At 46.1% G+C, this 20,707-nt stretch overlaps 1 protein-coding gene across 3 annotated transcripts; it reads right to left on the bottom strand.

The window, feature by feature from the left end:
* Positions 1-1,942: 1,942 nt before the first annotated feature.
* OGT (O-linked N-acetylglucosamine (GlcNAc) transferase) lies at positions 1,943-18,953 on the bottom strand. Of its 3 annotated transcripts, none has more exons than XM_061552444.1 (22): positions 18,731-18,953; positions 16,337-16,517; positions 14,635-14,878; positions 14,328-14,396; positions 11,423-11,539; positions 11,135-11,214; positions 10,698-10,893; positions 10,196-10,336; positions 9,850-9,950; positions 9,585-9,738; positions 9,184-9,285; positions 8,887-9,066; positions 8,401-8,559; positions 7,573-7,662; positions 7,336-7,461; positions 6,739-6,909; positions 6,395-6,514; positions 5,549-5,713; positions 4,757-4,909; positions 4,216-4,468; positions 3,458-3,581; positions 1,943-3,318 (listed from the first exon to the last, which is right to left on the bottom strand). In XM_061552444.1, exons 1-22 carry the CDS (start codon positions 18,774-18,776, stop codon positions 3,159-3,161), a joined length of 3,132 nt encoding a protein of 1,043 aa, XP_061408428.1. In that variant the 5' UTR covers positions 18,777-18,953; the 3' UTR covers positions 1,943-3,158. The 3 variants fall into 3 exon arrangements, with proteins under 3 accessions (XP_061408428.1, XP_061408429.1, XP_061408430.1); XM_061552445.1 differs by having other exon boundaries at positions 16,337-16,487; XM_061552446.1 differs by lacking the exons at positions 14,328-14,396; positions 14,635-14,878; positions 16,337-16,517; positions 18,731-18,953 and adding an exon at positions 12,728-14,224.
* Positions 18,954-20,707: the final 1,754 nt, after the last annotated feature.

The following is a 20,707-nucleotide window of genomic DNA, read 5'->3' as shown; positions in this document are numbered from 1 at the left end:
TGTGTTAGAAAGAAAAACAAAAATCCCCGCTGGGTGTGCACGGCTGATTAGGATTGAACGCGGGCGCTAACCGCGCTGCCAATCCCGGCCGCGCGTTCAGGCAAACTGCCAGGCTGCGCGAACCCCGTAAAAGCCTCTCGCCTCAGGCCGCACTGCTCGCACGCAACTTCACCTGCTTCTCAATATAGATTGCACACCAAACTAATTAAACGACGCGTCGTACGATCGCCGAGTACGCGGCGCTCACCCCTAAACCTCACAATACAGCGACAAATATTTTTTTTTACGAAACAATAAAACGAGAAAGAAGAGAGAAAAAAAAATCATTACATCGCGGATGGTGGTGTTGTCAACTGCGGCCTGTACCTTGCGCCTGCGGACGATGGCCCTCGCCCGCCTGCGTCCCACTCCGACGAGGACCCGCTCGAAATCATCGACGCTCGCACGGTTTATGTCTATTTGCTCTGCCATGACCCGCGCCGGTCGACGGCCCGTGCCCTCTTCGTCTTTTCCGTCGCTGCCTCGGTGCCGAGTGGTGTTGGTGAAGGGAGGAGGAGGAGGGGGGGGTGTCGATAGCGGTGACGGCGGTGCGAGGCGATGTCGGTGCCCCCTGGCTGGCTGTGACTGGGGGAGGTGGATGGGGTTAGAGAAGTACTTTTGGTGGCTCTATCACGTCGCTTGCTGGCTTCTTGCTGGCTTTACGACCCGACCCACTGGTTACTGGAACGGCGAGCCGTGTCCTTCTGACCGATGACCGTCAGGCTGTCCGATTGGCTGGCTTGCTATGATCAGCCGGCTATCTTGTTCCGCTGGCTTACGGGCTGGACAACTGACCAGCTCTGCGATTATACGACTGAGTAGTTACCTGGCGAGGTATCGATTTGACTAGCCGATTAGATGGCTGTCAAGCTCCTTACCAGCTGGCTCTGTGGCTAAGACCACTGCCTGACTTGAGGTCATCTGCCTCTAACCGACTGGCTGAACGGTTGACCGGCTGAATGTGTGGCCCGTTGTGACCAGGCAAGGTGAGATCGCCGCCGAATCGCTCGAATCCTCGATCGCTGTTGCCGCCGCCACTGCCGCCACAGCCACCGCGTTGAGTGCGGAGAGGCGAGCGAGTGTGGGAGGGCGGACCTGGTGGCGTGTGCGAGCGGGCGGGCGGGTGGGTGGGCGGTGGGGGGGGCGTGGGTGGCAGTGCCGGACGCGGACTTTATGGGTGGGGGGGTTACATTTCATCAGCGGTGACGAGGGGGTCAAGGTGGTGTTCGGGACACGGCTTTTTCTTTGGCCAAGCGTCACCCGTAGCAAGTGTGCCCATTTTACTCTGGAATATATTTCTGTACACAATGGCTCTGACCTGGAATATGCAAGTTTTTTTTTTAATGTGGACTGGTCTGAACTTGTCCCAGCAAGTGAGATGATTGACATTTTGGAGGCATGACTTCCGCCTTGACTGCATCCATATAACGGGAGCATTATTGCAGTGTTTTGGTCAGGCTTAACCAATGGTGCGGTGCTTTCGCAATCACGTTTGTAGCTACATTTTTTCAAAAAGAAAACCAACATACGGACCAATTACGAAACCTATTTTTGGCATTTCCCCCCCTACGAAAATGATCATTGGAAAGGTTTCCAAAGGGTGATCCAAGCTAAGGTATAACCTCCAACTTTAGGCTTTAGACTGAGCAACACTGGAATTTGAGTAGTACTCTTTGGTTCTTTCGGTAAAGTCACGTAGAAATAAATATATCAATTATTTCTACGTAACTTTACCAAAAGCACCAGAGTAATTCCTGCAGTCACGAAAGCTCCAAATCAAGTTTGATTAGAGTATTTAGATAACTAAGCATCCACCCCCAAATACAAAAAAATATCATGGTTCTGGGGGAGAAAACTCCATAACGGTGTCCATACGGTCACAAAATACTCAGTTAACACAATACAGATCATAATGGTTTATTAAGTATGGGTTAATTACAATATAGCATTGTTTCACAAACTGAAGATGAATTCTGCCAAGTACCCAATTGTACAGCAGCACACCGCTACATATTTTGAAAACCAAAAGCTCACATTTTGTAGGCAACATGAGGATGTTGAACACTACAGAAGCCAAAGCCTTAATGAAAAATGTATTTGCATCACAAACCACAAATGCAGATAAATTGCATCACCTGAAGAAACTTAACGTTGCACTTGCCTCCAGTTTAACCGAGAATACAAAATCGAACTACTGTATATGCTTAAAACAAACTCCTTTTACCTTTCATCCAATCACAATATAAACTCCTACAACTTCCAATGGCAGTTAGACACATGACTGCACACTCATGATAGAACCATCTTGAAAAATCCATTCAATGTACACAACTGCAAATAGCCTGTCATTGGGAAACACCACACCAATTTCAGCAGGTCACAGAAAACCAGGCATTCAATAACTGGAAAATTAAACAATCATATGGACATTGGGTCATAGCACAAGAGGCTGACAACTTTGTAATATTGCTGCATTTTGGAGAAACTAAATCACCATATAAAACATGAGGAAATCACAAAGATCCACAACTTTATCAGCTCACGTATAGTAGCAACACTGAGTTTGTTTTAAAATTACTTTGGAAATGGTACAATTAAACAACAGTAAATAACATTGGCTAGTTTCTCTTACCAAAATAATGGAAGCACAGTTCCCTCAATTTAGGCCGATTTTCAAAAGCAATTTTTTTTACACGAGTAATAGGAAATGTACATGTATACAACTTGCATCGCCATTTTTTCAGATAAAAATTGAGAGGGAATCTTCTGGTGTCCACATTTTCCAGAAGCATTTGACTCTTAATAAAAGCCACAAACTTTAATCTTTAATGTTTTACATCAAAGTTTGTGCATTAAATATCAACTTATAAATTAAATGATTATTACATCAATAACCCAATTTAGCCAATTGGAAACTCTTAATCCAAAACAATCTTCGATCATGTACTGGCAGAGGCAGATCAGCAGAGGCGACTGTGCTTCCTAGGTCAAATGCCACATTTTGTGCACGAGCAATGAAACGTAACAAAAACATGAATTTGATCTACAATAACGACCCAAAACAAACTGCAGCTTAATTGAAAATAAGTATTCTGTACACAGCCTTCTGTCTGTCTTCTCTAATCAAAGGGGGCTGTGAGGTGCTCCGGTTTGTTGCCAGCCACGAAGTGCTCCCACATGCGATAGTAGAGACGCTCCAGATCTCCCCCATACAGCTTGTTGTTGAAGAGAGGGCTGCCCAGCCTTTGGCGCCACACCTTGGCGCGGATCTTTTTGAGGCTGAAAAGTAGCGAGGAAACGAAAGGAGATTATTAATTACAGTGTATTTAAAAATCTTACTGTAGAAGAAAAAAATCCGAATAAAAAAATCTATGAAAGTTCCAACTATGAGATATATTTGGGGGATGGTTATACGTACTACTCAGCATCAGTGCCGAGCCTCACGGCAATCTCCTCGTAGTCCTGTCTGTTCTTGGCAACCAGTTCGGGGCAACCCAGGGTGGTCAGCTGTGCAGTCGCCACACGTGACGCAAGTGTCTCAGCTGCCAGGCAACATGAAGCATGCAAAAGTTAGCGTTATTCGCAACACCAAGGAGGCTATGATAGGCAAATGTGTGCAAAAAATAATGAAAAACTGACAAATGTTGAGACTTTACAATTATCAAACATATAATTTGAAAGTATAAACTTTCTTAACATTAACCAAGCTCTTTAGCCTCACGAATTTCAACATTTAGGCTATTACATGTTGGCCTATGACCAAATTACAGGGAACGAACAGCCAATTTAATCGGATTACCAAAGCTCGGTAGGACTGAGCCTGAATAGTGCTTGCATAGGCAACCAGCAAGCACAACAGACTGTGATAGCCTCGAGCTGTGGGTGGGCAGCAGAGGGCACTGCAGCAAAATCAATTATCCTGTGCTAGGTTCCCTGCCTTCAGCATCTGCACTGACCAGCACTGAGAAGTATCGTCAAATATCCTTCACAACCAGCACAGCATGGGGAAGCCCTCATTCAGCAGTGGAATAACAAAACGGCTGTATATGATACATCATATTAATTGGGAGTTCCCGTAACTTGTAAAACAGTTTCGTTTGGGCGAGCTATCGCTAATTATGCAAACACTTAATTTCAACCCGTGTGTTTTTTGTACTTAAAAACAGTGCAACGCACCGGGTAGGGTGACCATGGGCGTGCCAGCCCACAGCACGTCCATGCCGGTGGTGTGACCGTTGCAGAGCGGCGTATCCAAGCACACGTCGGCCAGTTGCCCGCGCCGCACATGCTCCTCCTTGGGTGCAACTGGCGAAAACACAACGCGGTTCGCTGCCAGGCCCAAACTCTGCGCGCACGCCGAGATGTTGGGCTCACCCACTGCCGGAAAGCGCAGCAGCCACAAAATGCTGTTGGGCACGCGCTTCAGGATCTGTAACAGGTACAGGCACGCACACGCACAGATAAGCTTAACTGGAAACCAGACGCGTTGGACACGTTCAGATTTGTAAGGATGTGTAAAGGGCAAATATTTTAAACAAACAGCAAAGCATTCTTCCTGTTTCTAGGAACAATGGTCCTTGTGACTTTCTAGAATGCAAATTGAAAATCTAATTGTGTAAATAACCCCATTTTACAAACACTAATCACTCACAATTTTAGGTATTTAGTAACCGTTTGCAAACAAATGTGAAAATATGTATAAAGTACTACTACTCACATTAACCCACATCTGAAGAGTGGCTGGGTCAATCTTGTACAGCTGGTTAAAGTTGCAGTACACGATAGAGTCCTCCGGAAGTCCATACTGTGATCGCGTGGTCACCAAGATGCTGCGTGGCACCTCCTCACCTGTCGCTGCTTTGTTGTTGATCTAAATAAGACATTGATGTACTTGAACAAACTTGTCTTCTCATTGTAAAGCATGCTTCTTTAAAAACGTGGTTTTAAATCCCATAATTATACAAGATTAACTTTAGTGTAATTCATTAAATGTTTTGAACAGTTTTTAGTGTTGCAGGCTTTAAAAATCACTCTTTTGGCTAAAAAGAAAAACTAATGTAAAAAGCACATGCCATACAAAATAAAGTTTGCAGCAGCATTTAGAGGTCAAAATTCACACGTTTACCCATTGTGAAGCAATTTACCACAATTTAAATTATTAAAGCCTAGTTATCAGCTGTATAATTAACAAGTTGCTTGCAGGTTAACGAATGAGAAACACTTTCAACATTTGTTACCTGACAACTCTGAAAGGAATGCACACAAGCTAACCCACATGCTCATCAACTTCGAGGAATGTGCTAAATTGAGCCACTTCCGTTTCAGCAAATTCCCTTTTGACATCACGAGTTAAGAAACAAATCTCAGCTATCACCAACCAACTTGTGCTTAACAATACAACGGGCTTCACAGTTGCTTTCCGCTGAAGTATACCGTTGAAGAACAGATTTATTTAGCGTCCGTTTACGAGCTTACTTTAAAACGGGACCCCAAACCCACACTCTCTCACCTGTGTTGTCGCCAGCCCATTGGTGACAACGAAGTTGTTGATGCTGACCTGCACCTGCCCTCTATTTATCATGGTAATAATTGCCTCAGCCGCTGTGTTCATGGGAACCACGGGCAGAGCGATGGTATTCTCCTGGTCATCATCGCCACCCTCCTGATATTTAATCTGTAAACACGGACACACATTTTCAGTATCAACTCACCAGGTCTCACGCGGTTATCTACTAATAAAATCTTCACGGTTGAACATGGGCAAATATTACGTTCATTTGCAGCCTATCGTAAGAGCATGAAGTAAACTCAAGTTTAACGAATACAACTTGTGATGCTTAAATCTTAAATGCCCATTCACCCAGCCTGAACTAGATTGAATGGTACTGTTATCGTGTGTGCAGAAAAATAAGAACCCAAGCTACATGCAAATCTATTGTACATTCAATTCTTTGGGGCATTGCCCCAAAGACAATGTTAGCCAGCAAAATCCAGTTTTACCTGTTGAGTATGTCAGTAAGAATTTCATTATTCAAATTGTGGCATGTGCCACGAGGTACCTCAGCTCTTTCAATCTCAAGTGCAACTATCAACAGGGGACCCCCCCCCCCCACCCCCCGAGATGACAAATGGATCGCCCCCCCGCTCCCGGATTGAACATGAGAAAAGTGCACGTTTAAGAAAGATTGCATACATAACCAAACAAGATCACGCTATCAACAAATGTGAAGACGTATTTACAAGCCGTCTCGTTAAATTATTCTCAAATGCGAATCTGTAAACTACTCATGATCTGCATCATTCGTTGTTTCGGGCTTTCAAGTTACAAACAAAACTGGCCAAAACGGTGGCTCACCTTCATGACCTTGACACCATCGCCCAAGGCATCAAGGAAGGCCTGCATGTCAATGCTGTTGAGAACCACACGGTTGTCATAGACGAGGCCATTTGCCTTCAGGTCAATCACTGCCTTCTCCTGTGAAATAAGAACATTTTATCATTGCAAAGCATTCACAAAGTACTTTACGTGATACAAATATGTTTTTAACATACAGAATGCAATATCAGCAGCTTTGAAGTCTTCCAAACTCAGGGTCTCATAAGTGTAGGGCAAAAAGAGTAACACAGAATTATATAAACGAACAGACTGTCAGGTACGCAAAATTTACTGCCACAAGCAGTAAACCGAAGACCCCATACCTTGAGATGTGGGAACATGTTCATGTGGTCGCCAATGAAGAAGGTGTTGGGCATATACGCCAGCTTCTCGGAATACTGCGAGGAGAGCTCTATTGGTGACGTTACTTTGTCCGTCACGATGTAGTCCATGAAGGCAGCGCCACTGGTTCCTGGGTAACCCAGCCACATGCACTACACATGCATGAAGACAATGCCCAGTGCACAAAGAAAAGACAAACACACACGTGTCAATTTAGAGTCCCTAACAAAGCACGGAATGAATGGCAAAGATATGTCTTAAAGGGCGCCACGGTATAAAGATGTTATCTACCGCGACCGGTATACAGGAAGTCGTGGGTTCGATCCTGACCCTGACACCTGTATATTTGGAGTTTGAACATTTACCCCGTGGTTGTAGTTTTTCTCCGGTTCTTCCCTCCACACTTAGAAACATGCGTTTAGAGCATTTGGCTGCTCTAAATTTCCACAGGCCACTTGATTGGGCTATCATTAGTGGCAAGGTCACCTCCGAAAAAGAGCTATATAGCTCAGTGGGCCTTACCTGGTAAAATATATTTTTTTTAAATGGTGTACTGGAAGATCTGACGTGTGACTCACCTGCACAGGTGCAGGGCGCAGAGCAAACAGCTCGTTTCTTGCCCCCTTGGTGTAGCCGTTCATGTTCACCAGGATGTGGATTCCATCCTGGTGGATCCGGTCTGCAGCCTTCCCATTGCAGGGGATCTGTTTTCAAAGAAGAGCAATTGGTGTAAAATGGACAGTATTAAAGTTGAGATGTTAAAAAAATGTATGAAATAGTAACATATTTCAATTGTAAAGCAGTGCCACACACACCTGTGAGAGATCAACAAAGTGTTGAGCCTCAGACACAACTTTGGAGCGGAAGTTTGTTCCATCATCTGGGCTCAATGCATAGCAAAACACCTGTAAAAACACAACACAATCCACACACGATAAAACAATCCACAAATATTTGCACACTACACACTTCGAGGCTTTGCGTTTAGCATCACAGAATAAAATATTGATCAGAATACCCTTCTAGCTATCCCACAAATTGGTGCCAATGGCCTAAAAGTACAAATATTGATTACTATCATCGAACCTCTCCACACAGTTTGACCCTTCCACGCAGGCAATGGTCAACATTCAAACGATTCAGGACCGGGCGTGTGGCCAATGCAGCACACCTGATGCACAAATAATTCTTATGGCGGTACCCCAGGGTACCAAATAATACAAACTGGCCGAGGCAATTCATATTTTATTTCTGGGACACAATTTTTTCCAGGGGTGTACTTAACTCCGCGACTGGGGTACCAATCAATCCGAAATCAGTGCAGTCGAAACCCTGAACGCTCGTATCGCCGGCCATCAACAGAATAAAAATTACTGCATCACAGACATTACGTGAGAGCCGGGGTACCGCCATAAGGTTCAAATGGCGTATAACAGATTCGGCAGCCTGCGAGTGCGGCCACGAATACCAAACCATCCAGCACATTGTAAACCCTGCCGCAGCTGCTGTTTTCACTCCTTTAAAGGAGGAAGGGATGAGATCCACTTTGCTTCTGAACAAACCGAGTGTATAACAAATAAAAAATTAAATCTTTAAATCTGTTATTAATCCATAGGAAAGAAGATTACGCGTCAGCATCTCACCTCAACCTTGTCCTTGTTGTGCATGCCAGGGATGGACTGCATAAGGTGCGAGGTGGGGTGGTTGCCAAAGTCGGAGCTCACGTAGCCGATCCTCAGGCGTCCATTACTTGTCTTCAGATCCTTAATGTGCTCAAAGGGCGGCTTGTGAAGTACATTAATCTGTGAACACAGCTGCAGATCAGTCTACAGCGATCACAAATAGGCAATGCCAACAGAGGCTAGAGAAGTGTACGGGTGAGCCAGCTTTGTCAATAACACGGAAAATAAACCAGACATAAGTCTGTGCATCACAATATAAACAACAAACACCTTGTCAACACACTAAGCCTAGTACCTCCGATTAACACGGTTGACTACGTACGGTGCAAAATAATTTTAACATATAGCACAGCGTTCAATCTGGTCAAGATGCACAGAATAGGTATGCCAGCAAAGCATGGCAGTATGGGTGGCGACCAAAGCCAGGGTCAAAGTCAAGGCACGGACCTTGTCGAGGCAGAGGTTGCCATGTCGCTCAGCGATGGCCCTGCGGAAAGCGTGCGAGAGGGGATACAGCATGCTGTGGTGGGGGTGCACCGACGGGAGGCGGTTCTTCTCCAGCTGCTCTGCCACTATCTGCACGAGCTTCTTCATGCGCTCGTCATAGTCCGTCCAGTCGCAAATAATCTGAGAAAAAAAAATGTACCAGTAATTCTTGGAAGGAATTTCACAACACGAATAAAGTAAAAAAACGGCTAACGTTTTTTAAAACGTGGAAATAGATGGACGAACGCTGGGTCTCACCTGCAGGCAGTGCGCAAGATTGCAATAGGCATCTGGAAAGTCTGGCTTCAACTTCAATGCAGTTCTGTATGATGAGATAGCTTCAGGAATATTTCCAGAATCCTGTCACGAGAGGAATTTAATATTCACCACAATTACACAACAAAATGGGAAACACATTTAATAAAACAGGGGGGTTACGTTTAAAGCAATAATTTATATGCAAGTTTTACTGCGCATAGCATCGTTTTTTAAAGCTTGCAGTGTCCGTATATAATCAAATATATTAAAAGCGCAATGTGAGCAGTGCACCGAAAAGAATAAACACCGAACCAATCAATGTAAACCAATCTACTTGAGATTTGGATGATGTTGTGAAAGCATCCCGTGGGCGTGTACAGCTGTGACCCCACCACACCGACCTTGTGGATGGAGGCGAGGTTGCTGTGTGCATCTGCGAAGGCAGGGTTGATCTGTATGGCGCGCGTGTAGCACTGCAGCGCCCCCTGCACGTCCTGCATCTCCTTCAGGGTGTTGCCCATGTTGGAATAGGCGTCGGCAAAAGTTGGGCTGATCCTAGAAGGTGGAGATTAAAAACGCAAGCGTTAGGTTACTCCCGAGTGCCTCTTCTATTGCATACCGGGCTACCATGTATGGAGGGAGGTGAGAAGTAGTGTGTTGTTGTACCGGATGGCCTCCTTGTAATGGAGGAGTGCATCCTGGAGCTTTCCCTGCTGCTGCAGCACACTTGCCAGGTTCGAATGTGCGGCCGCAAACTCTGGAAACACCTGCAAAGCAAAAACGTTAACACATCCGCCAGTCACATATTACTGCAAATTATGGCACGATTACAATTCTATACATTGCACAAGGGCCAGTACTGTTAAAAAAAGCCCACTGCCGCAGCCAAACCTACTTCCCCTTTCGAGGACGATATCGGTTATGCTTTGGAACTTGTCAAGCCATGTTGAAACCAGTCGGATGAGTAAAACGTGCAGCTCATGCACAAAGCACTGGGCCCAGCAGGTCTCACCTCCAGGGCCTTGCGGTAGAGGCGTACGGCCTCCTCTATGTTGCCTTGCTCTCGCTTTATGTTGGCCAGGTTGTTCAGGGAGTCCGCATGGTTTGGACAAAGGTGCAGCGCTGTGTTGTAGCATTCTTCGGCCTCCGCAATCTGACGAAAGCACATTTTGACACGCACCATTAACCAGTTTTCTTTGTGTGCAATGTAAATTCCCCCATTTGTAATTGCTTCCTGTAGTGGAAAATACTGCAAAACTAAATTAGAAAGTATTAACCAAGCACAAGACATTCCAGTACAATCTAGCCCCAGTTACCCGAGATAGTTTAAACTCTTGGCCACAGCTAACATCAGTTAAGAGTGATATCTGGTCTGGTCCTGTCCTTACCAACCACCCCCCTTCCCCAACCTGCACCCATTAGCATGGTGAAGTGTGGTTTAACCCAGCAGTAAATTGACAAGGGCCGTACGTGTGTTCCGACGCGATATCGACAACCGCGCACACCCAACTCACATTTCCCTTCTCCTTGAGCGCATTGGCCAAGTTGCAGTAGGCGTCGGGGAAGTTCGGCTGCAGTTCAATTGCGCGGCGATAAGTGTCAATGGCCAGATCAATGAGACCCTGCTCATAGTAGACGCATGCCAGGTTGCCATGCACCACCGCGTGGTTGTGGTTCAGGCTGAGTGCGCGCAGGTATGCGGCCACCGCCCTGGGTTGTCACACAAGCAAAAATGTTAGAGCACAAATGATACGCGGACAGGTTTACAGCGATTATACGAGTGGAAAGCTGTTAATGAGTGCAACAACTAATGATTAAGTTTGAATAATGAAACCATCATAACACTGTTTTTGATGTCTCATGTTAAGGCTGTTGTGAGATTTAGCATTTTAGACACTAAAATTGTACGTAAACAGATATACATATTTTGGCAAGTATAAAAATGTATTACCTGTCAAAAATTCTGGCTTCCTTCAAGACATTGCCAAGGTTGATATAGGCATCCAAGAAATTTGGGTCCAAGCTTACAGCCTGTAAATATAAAAAAATAAACATAACATACATTAACAAAAAGAAAAACGTGCCACGAGAAACAGAGCACATATCTCCCAACAGCAGAATATAAAGATAACCAGATGTGCGTGTAGCCACAACTTAACTATGTTTACATCAAGTTATTAACAGGTTTAACTGAACAAAATCTTTATAATAATTCATAATCACAAATAAATTTGTTTACCTTTTCAAAATGATGAATGGCAAGCCATATCTCTCCTTGGCTGTTGAACACACATCCAAGGTTGCTCCAAGCCACGGAGAAGTTTGGCTGCGTTTCTATCGCCTTTAAGTAACAAGCCTTTGGAGTTTGGAGGGTTTCAAAGCATCATTTACACAGCGATAAGCAAAGACGTAACATGATAGGGACAGCAAGTGGAGACGGCTATAGAAAGAAACAGAGGAAAGGATGGAAAGGGGGGTTTGGAAGGCAGCGTGGGGATTGAGTGGATGGGGGGGGGGACGGGGAAAGAAAACAAGTGTTAGTCCAAATAACACTGCCAAGATCAGAGTTTGAGGCAAGCCTGTAGCATGGTTTCAGCGCGCGCGCGTCAGCGCCAGACAAAAGCGCAGGGTGGGGGAAATCGGCCCTGCTGCTGTCGTCGATCAGCCTTCTGCCTCGCTGAAATCGCCACAGAGGCCACGTAGCATGCTCTAGCGCCCATCCAGCATTGTTGAGTTATGGAACATGGGAATTTGGATTTTTAGCAATTTACTTGAAAAAAATCTCATAACTAATTCCCCGTATAAAGTTTTTGTTTTTTTACAACTGAAAGCAAAATAAATCAGGAGAACTTTTAAGAACAAAAAAAAAGTATACATTGTGGTATTCTGGTTTTGTTGAACAGGGAATTAGTTACCTTTCAGGATAATTTCTTTACGTCACTATTCAATGTGGTCTTAAAAAGTGTCACAACCGTCAATGCTGGACAGGCCACTTGTGCTCCATGGCCGCTATGTAGGAGCGCAGGGAGGGGGAGCAGGGGCTGGGGGCAAGGGTGGTGGAGGGGGGCGGGGGGGAGGGTGCAGGGTTGGGGGGCTTGGGGGGGGGGTCGCAAGCGAGCGCTGCGCACGTGCTGCCACGCATATTGGACTCGCTCCACTCCGGCCCTACCGCAAATCGCTCAGCGCTGCTACAGGCCTGCCCCTTCGCTAAGCGCAAGTCGCAGCGCAAAACATGACACAAAACCAGACGAGACGTTGCAGTAAGGACATGGAAAAAAAAAGATACAAAAAAATTAGGTTAGAAGTCTTTGTGTTTCTGTAATGTATTTAACACAAATTATATTCAATTGGTCAGGGTCAACATTAACGTTACTGTTTTGCATCTTGATGAGAGGAATTAAAAGTAAAATCTCGTTCTGAAGTTCCTTTTTGTCACAAAAAGTTAAGAAACAGACAGTCCAAAGTGACGAGGTACAAAGTAAGGAGGGATGATGGAGGCAAATTGCCGATTTGTTTTCTTGCCGATGCTACAAACCCCTTTTACCATCATTCACTTTTTTCACAGGCGATGCTGGCAGACTGAGCCACTACATCCGGCCTCGAGCTCGTTGCTTCGAAGCCAGGCACCTACAGGGCTTTTTCTCACCTTCAGTAACCTTTGTCAACATCATTTCAATAACCAAACGGAGAGAAAGAATAAAAAGACAAAATCGTTAGTATTGGTTCACAACAACAGCAACAACAATGAGAGAACAAAAATCACAATCTCTCTAGTGCCCTAACAGTTTTAGACTTCTCTATTTAATATGTAAGCAATGTTAACATAAGTTGGGGCCCTGAATTGTTTTTAGCACTATTTAAGGTAATTTAAATTTGGAAGGCGGGGTGCTGGTGTGGCTGCTCCACATGCTGGCAATGCGCAATCCACTAAAAAGCCTGATCCTGGTTTTACAAATGGAATACAGTAAAAACAGGTTAACTTCATGTCTGAAAGAAAAGCATCAAATTCCTATAAACAGCCAGCGCAATGTAATCCTATCGCTGTATTTCGCGCAAAGGTGGGGTTGCTGGGGGGGCAGGGAGAGCGCGCTTCGGGACGCGCTGCCGTTAGTGGGTGCCGCTCAGTAAAGGTCGAGCCAAGTACATGGCACTTAACGGATTTACCACGCCAATACCTGAAACCAACTTCCCAAGCAGCACTACTGCCACCGCACGTCCCAGAGATGCCGCACGGCGACAAAACAAGAGTTGCGGGGCTTTGTGATCTGCGGCACCCAGGCCCGACAGTGCGCCCCGTTTTATGGTGAGGGGAGTGCGGGGGGGGGGCGCATTTGTGGCGCGTGCACGTTTAGGATCGGGAAGCAAGGGGCTGGAGGCCGCACCTTTCACACAATCGCAGCGCCAAGATGCATTCGGCCTACCGCCCCACACCATGCTTCCTTCACCCTGTGCGGTTTCGCTTCAGCGCAGCATTAGGTGGCCAGCATCCCAATTATATATTATTCCCATTCACAGTCGATGATGCAATCTTTTTTGCAAGTTGGATGAACGATGAGAAGTCAATATTTATTACTGCATACGGCCACCTTATGCTTTTCCTTATCATACTTTGCCAGCATGTCTGCACAAGCCAAAGGAGCACAAAGTGCCAGATTTCAATGCTGATTAAATTTATAATTAGCTCTTATATGTGAACATAAGGCCTGTAGCCTTCATATGGCCAAGGGTCAATTGCAAACAAATGTATACAATCTATTGCTATATAGCTAAATAATCATATTTCCTAACGTACAGGACTCTCGGGCAAGCCAATTCATTTTAATGTTACATGCGAAAAGGATTCCTTTTTGTGACCATCGAAAGGTTCCCCCCCCCCCCTTCGAAGTGAACATGTATTGTGATACGTGGAATCTTTCCAAATTACAAGCGTCTCCATGAATGAGACGTGTAGAACATATTTGAAAAGTTTTGCTTGACCAAGCAAAAACAAATTACTTTAAGTGAAGAAAACACGACATTCACAAGGGTCCACTTGAGAAGTGGTTTTAGTCGAGCGGCTATTTCGTTGTATTGCATCTCACTGCAATATGCCCAGAGTCCTTTTCCTGCCCCAGACAAACGGCATAGAGGATCAGAAGTCCTACCTTCGCCTCTTCTAACCGACCAAGAGCTTTAAGCAGATTTCCCAAGTCACTGCGCACACAGTACAGGTCCTATGGAACAAAAAAGGGCAGAGATACAAAGTGCAAATTGTTAGTTTTATTCAGACCAACAGGCGTGTGTCTCCTGACACATCAACTGCACAACTACCTTTCATCATTTTTGTACACGTAAATTACTGTCTTTGGAAATGTTCTGCCTAGTATTTCACCACAGGCAATGGGGCAGCCAAATGACATAAGCCGTGCGAGGCAGAGTTAAAGACAGGTGAGAGTAAGGCACTGCACTCACTGGGTTGTACTGCAAGGCAGTCACGTAGGCCTGCACTGCGCCCTCCAGGTCCCCGGCAGCCACCAGCGCCGCCGCCAAGTTAATGTAGCCGTCGATGAAGTCGGGCTTGAGGCGCACGGCATGTCTGTAGTGCTCCAGAGCCTCCGCCAGCTGCCCGCGCTCCTTGAACACGTTACCCAGGTTGGAGTAGGCCTCCGCCAGCATTGGATTCTGCTTAATTGCCAGTGTGCTGAAGTGTGCCGACCTTCACATGAGGACAACCAGCGAGGATTAAAAATAAAATACCGTTAGGCGCTGAGCAGATGGCACTTCACACCCCTATGAAGAGCTCGTGTATTAAGCAGACTTGACAACACCCATGTAAAGTGATGCAACCAGGCAAATTCCGTGGTGCACATTACTTGTAGCGTTGCCAATGGAGGGATACTATCTTCCCTCAGTCAAAGCTACCCATGTTTGCGCAGGTTCTGACTCCATTGGAAGAAATAAAATCAACGGCAATGTGAAAAAGAAAAACTGTTAAATAGCAGTGTAAAATGTTGAGGACTGTACAGCATTTCCATGGAATGCAAAAATTCTTAGTTTCCTGCTATTACGTTTTTTTTCCATTCACATTTCAAACATACCCTGCAGATGACGAAACAAAAAATCCAAAACTGAAGCCAGTTCCTGCACTTGATGGGGGTAAAATGGCAGCTCAATTGTCTCCAGCCAACCACATTTAAATGCCAAATTGTTAGTCTTAAACAGCCCGCAAACACTCCCCACAACTGACTGCATGGCAAACAATACAACTGTGTGTATTGTTATCAGGAGGCAACAGGCTCAAGATAGCTATCCACAATCCATGGCAACAAGAGCCTTAGATTCCTTATCCAACAAGTACTGGTGCAATGGGCTCATTTCAGCAAGTTTCTCAACACTCCCTCGTATTTGCACAAAGATGGTTTACTAACTGGTGAGATATGGTTGTCGTTTCCATGGTCACATCATAACATTGTCAGAAAAAAATGTCAAATTATATATGAAATGCCGAGGGCCAAATTCTTAAGAGGTGCTGCTATAATCGAATACTCCAGGAACTAGGCTGTACGTAAAGCTCTGGAACTGTTCAGAATGTTTTATAGCATATATCTCCAAAGCACAAAAGCTCCTGCCACAAACCCTGCAACTTTGCAAGTGTATATTTATCGACATAGTAACTGGCACAAATTTTATAATCTATTCTGCATACTCACCCATAAGCCACCAGGGCAAGCTCAAAACCCTCACAATTGCAACATTTATTGGGCTGTCCTAAGAATGAGCATGCCTATCCAACCTGGCTGCATCATTTGCATAATCCATGACCAATGATGTTCATTTAATAAGCATGAGAGTCGTGTTTCTTTAATGTTTGTAAAGAAGACTCCAGGCCTCGGAAGTATGATTTGACCTTACTTCACCACACTCGTCGGTACGGATTTGTGAAAGAAGGGGAGCAGACGTGGTGGAACAATTGACTTTGCAGCAATGCCCATCACATAGCCCCGCATGCACTTTGACGGATCTGTTTGTGCACGGTAGTCGGCAATGTATACACAACATCTAGGATCAATGCCGCTCAGCTTCCGAGAGCCGGGGTCATTCCAGGTTAAAGCATTGCATGGTAGAAATTGCTCAGCAGCCGTGGGTTCAAGTGTGAGAAAGAAAAAAAAATCACCTGTCGAGTCGACGGCACTGGAAGTGGATGGAAGAGAGTAGCAAAAGCACTCCCGTGTTGTCCGGCTCCTGCCTCCACAGCTGCATGCAGTGCCTCTCCGCCGCCTCGTAGTCCCCCGCCAGGTACTCACGGTGAGCCAGCTCCGCCAACCCTTGGAATGACAGTACACGTTTCGTTTGGTCTGGGGAGGGACCCCACGCACATCCGAGGGAAAAGGAAAAAAAAACAAAAAAAACATTAGTATGGGTTGATGATGGGAAGGGGAGGAATATAAAATGTAAATGTATATTAATATTTACTAAATACGGTACTCGCAGAATTATTACTTCAAAGTAAATCTAACCAATCGTATTGGAGTTTAACGGATGTGTTTGCAACTGTGGTCTTACCAGACAGGAAGACCTTTTTAAAAACTGAATGGGTATGCATAAGCACAGGCAATTGAATAATCCAATCATCATGCAACTGGATTATTTAATGGAATACACAATGGGAGGAGGGGGTTTATGAGGAAAACGAAAAGCCATGGAGTCGACATCACTGAGAAAACACAGATACAGCGTTCAGCCTGCAACATCAGAGTACAGAAGAATATACTCACCAGGACAGGCATAGAAAAGCTAAACAATGCAGTTGACAGATCAGGAAACACGGACAGTGCAAAATAATAGAAAACACTTCCTTGTGGCTTGTGCATCTATTTTACAACAAAAAATCGATTTAGAACCAAAGCACACGAGACATTTTAATTTTCTCAATGTTCACACCTCCGTGCTACGCTACACGTTATTGTGGCTGCCACCCAACATCAATCCGAAAATCATCTACCTAGACGAGACATCGACTTACAATCTATTACTGTACAGAAGACGTTTGTGGGTGTAAGCGTAAACCAGTTGTCCACTTCTGAAACGTGGTTCACACGGTACAGGCTACGCTCGCGCGCCCCCGAGTGGACTAGAGTTGTAATTTTTTTAAAAACAGCCTCATCATTTCATGAAATGGCGTCTAGTTAAATATAGTGCTGCATTATTTGAGCACACATATGATGGCAGTCTCCTGCCAACACACCCGACGTCAAAACCATCGCTCGCTTCCGTCTTCAGTTATTTTATTACAGATATCGCGTCAATGATGACGGTCAAACATCAATCGTCCCACCCGCTGGACGAAGAGACCTCGACGATGCCGTCGCAACGCCTCGCCTTCCTACAATCTCATTCCTACACCGATATATGGTTTACAAATCCCGATGTGTTCCACCATTATTGTGGAACACGTTCTTCATCAATGTGTTGCCACATCTCCAAATCTAACCGGCGGTCGCAATTCCCGCCATTGATCTGATCTCGACAAACACCACATCTGGTGATATTAACACGTAGAGGCTTTCGCTAAGCAGTGGTGCACAATTATGGGGGGGGGGGATTAACGTGTCAATCCTTTGGCCTAAAACATAAATAAATCGGCGACATTTCACGCGATGACCGTTCTTCATAGCACGTACACCTATATTCATTACAAGTTCCGACTCATTTTTATGGGCACATTTGTTCCCCACGTTCATCCCAAAATCTGCGTCATTAACTGGCCCCGTTCTCTCGCTTTATCCCCCCTCCGCCGCTTCCGAGTTGTTGTGGAGCGCCTCGAGTCGCCATCGTGGTTCAGCCTCTGCCGGTACAATAACACCACCACCATCCATCTTACGTAACGCAGTACAACGCGCTTTGGCCGCCGGTCGTCGTGTGGCGTTGTGTACATGCTTACATTTTTTCGGCACGAAAATACGCGTAAAACACAAGTGTACACGGAACGAATACGAAAGCCCACTATGCGCAGCAGAGGTCGGTAGTATTGTCGTTAACAATACCATTCACTGCGCCTTCAGCCTCATTTTTTTTACGCGTTCGCCATTTCCAACAGCAACTGTTGAAATCACATTCTAATGACGAATACATTAAACGGCGTGGCATGCTACGGCTGGCTACTATTTTACCGTGCGAGACACCCACCGACGCATATATATTTCTCCGCCAATTCAAACCAAAGCCTCAATTAACCAGGGTAATAATAATACAAAAGCGGATTTCGGACCGCTGGAAAAGAAAAAAAAACTCGTGTCTAGTTTCCACGCACCGCCATTTACATCAAACAGACGAGCCGCTTGCGACAGCCGTCTAGACCCAGGCGAGCTTGGCAAAGGCCCCCACAGAAGGAAGAGGAACGTGCCTCGCTCAACCCGCTCGATTCTCATCGTCGATGTAATGTTCGCGCCGCGAGGCCATCGCGGCCCCGCCGAGGCCTGGTGGGAGAGGCCCTCAAAAACGAAGCCTGCCACTCGCCTTAGGGCGCGAGTCGCTGACCACCACTACGACCACCACTACCAAGCCTCACCTGTCGTGTCCGTGACGCTCGCCACTCCTCCCACGGCGTTCGCCATGTCGGCCGGCACTTCAGCGAGAAGACGGTGGCTTCGAACAAAATGATTGCGTCTTGGCGCAAAGGACGAACTTAAAACGTTGAGAAGAAGCGAAGTGGAGAGGATGGCGGGGGGGGAAGATGGACGCGAAGACGAGCAGCGTCGCGCTGCCCGCACAACGACCGGTACTACTTTCCGCCGACTCACCGCGCTTTAATGAAATAACTCCGCCCCCCTTAGAAAATAACACCCGTACTTAACACAACACACGCGGCGAACGGTTCAATCGACAGCATCGCGCGTGCGTTAACTCCAACACCATGTACACAACCGTCGGCGAGTTTAATTAAATAAAATTGTGTTCAACGATATTCAAATAGGGTGGTCGGGGTGGGGTTACACGGGGTGGGGAGCACGGGGTGGGGGGCACGGGGTGGGGGGCACGGGGTGGGGAGCGTGGGGTGGGTGGGGGTGCGTGGAGTGGGGTTACACGTGGTGGGGGTGCACGGGGTGGGGGTGGAGTGGGCATGGGGTGGGGCGCACGGGGTGGGGGTGGCCACTGCGGCACGCGGAGGGATCTGGGCGCGTGGCTCGACCCCCACGTGCGGCCGCGTGGGGCGCGCCACTCACAAAAGGGCGGCTGCGGCTGATTGCGCCGTGTAAATACATCGTTTTTGTTCCTGGGTAATAAGTGTTATTTCTTAATTGCTTACGCCTCAAAAGTAAAAAAAATGGTTATTATTCCCCACAAACTTTGCCTTTGTGACCAGGACATTCCAGATATATTGAGTGCTGAGTAAACTTGGAGTAGCTTCTAGAACTTTACAGTAATATAAATAGTTCAGTTTAGTTCCAACTGCCTAAGTGGATACATGTCTGCATTTTTCTGAGATGGCATTAAGAGGCTGCAAGCATACGGCAGACGCATTCTGCTATGTCTGCGGCCAATTTATCAAGACTAGCAAAAAAGTACTCTGTGGAAGCATCTGCTAAGATGTGTGAGGCCTCCAAGGCATATTTCGGCATGCCTGTCATGGATCAAGACAAACCCAGGGCACCTCATTTCACCTGCGAGCAATGCAACAAAAAAATGTAGAAGTTTTTCATTTTAAAATGTTTTACAATTTTCAATGTTATTGAAAAAATGTATCATATATGAAAATGTTGCGAGAATCTCTTACACATTAGTCATGGGTGAAATAAAATTATGTTTGTAGGATGGTACAGAAGGGAAAATAGAGCCATGAAGTTCGCTATCCCAATAATTTGACGGGAACCCACTGACCACTCAAGCAACTGCTACTTCTGCATGGTTGGACCCTTCCAAACGTCGGACTGGCAGGAATGCACCTGCTATCACGTATCCGGACCTTCCTTCATCCATCGCCCCGGTGCCACACTGCCATGAGCTCCCCGTACCCACTCCTCCGGAGAAAGAGAGTAAGCATGCAAACGTTGGGCCAACGTTGATGTTGGTGAGTTACTTCCCGGTAAACATGCGAATGTTGGTTGGACGTTGGTTCAATGTTAGCCCAACGTCAGCAAACGTTCCCCCAACGTTCGCATGGTTACTGGGATGAAGTACTGTCATTCGCCTGCGTTGTACGACGATAAAGGTGTGAGTGAGAGAAGCCCGCATCCCAGTTACAAAAAGTGATGTAACAGTCGAACAACAAGCCAATGAAAAAGTGCTGACAGTGGTTTTTGACTGTCACAGTGGAACCTCCCAGAAAGCAAGTCGGTGGACACCCAGCAGACACGGCACGTTGGGACCCCTTCTGGTCCAAAGGTTTCCACACTCACGTCGCCCCAACGTTCACTGGGCACGTTGGAGCCAAAGTTTTATCTCGGCGACAGTAACGCAAAGCTGTTTTCTTTAATTAACCTGTTTTACCTACATGTTTACTCGAGAGCAGTTGGACCACACGAGGCAACCCACAGTCGATTTAGCG

This window comes from Lethenteron reissneri, chromosome 16 (assembly GCF_015708825.2).
Source record: "Lethenteron reissneri isolate LAM-NWPU_2019-01 chromosome 16, ASM1570882v1, whole genome shotgun sequence".
In the NCBI taxonomy this organism is placed as follows: domain Eukaryota; kingdom Metazoa; phylum Chordata; class Hyperoartia; order Petromyzontiformes; family Petromyzontidae; genus Lethenteron; species Lethenteron reissneri.
This window is presented reverse-complemented; position numbering and strand designations above follow the sequence as displayed.

What these genes read in the sequence shown, in the direction of transcription:
- OGT (XM_061552444.1), bottom strand. Translation starts at nt 18,776, where the DNA reads ATGGCGAACGCCGTGGGAGGAGTGGCGAGCGTCACGGACACGACAG. An exon ending in GAAGCCAGAATTTTTGACAG is followed by an intron (nt 10,894 to 11,134) that starts GTAATACATTTT and finishes GTGACAACCCAG; the next exon opens with GGCGGTGGCCGCATACCTGC. An exon ending in ACTTTGTTGATCTCTCACAG is followed by an intron (nt 7,462 to 7,572) that starts GTGTGTGTGGCA and finishes CTTTGAAAACAG; the next exon opens with ATCCCCTGCAATGGGAAGGC.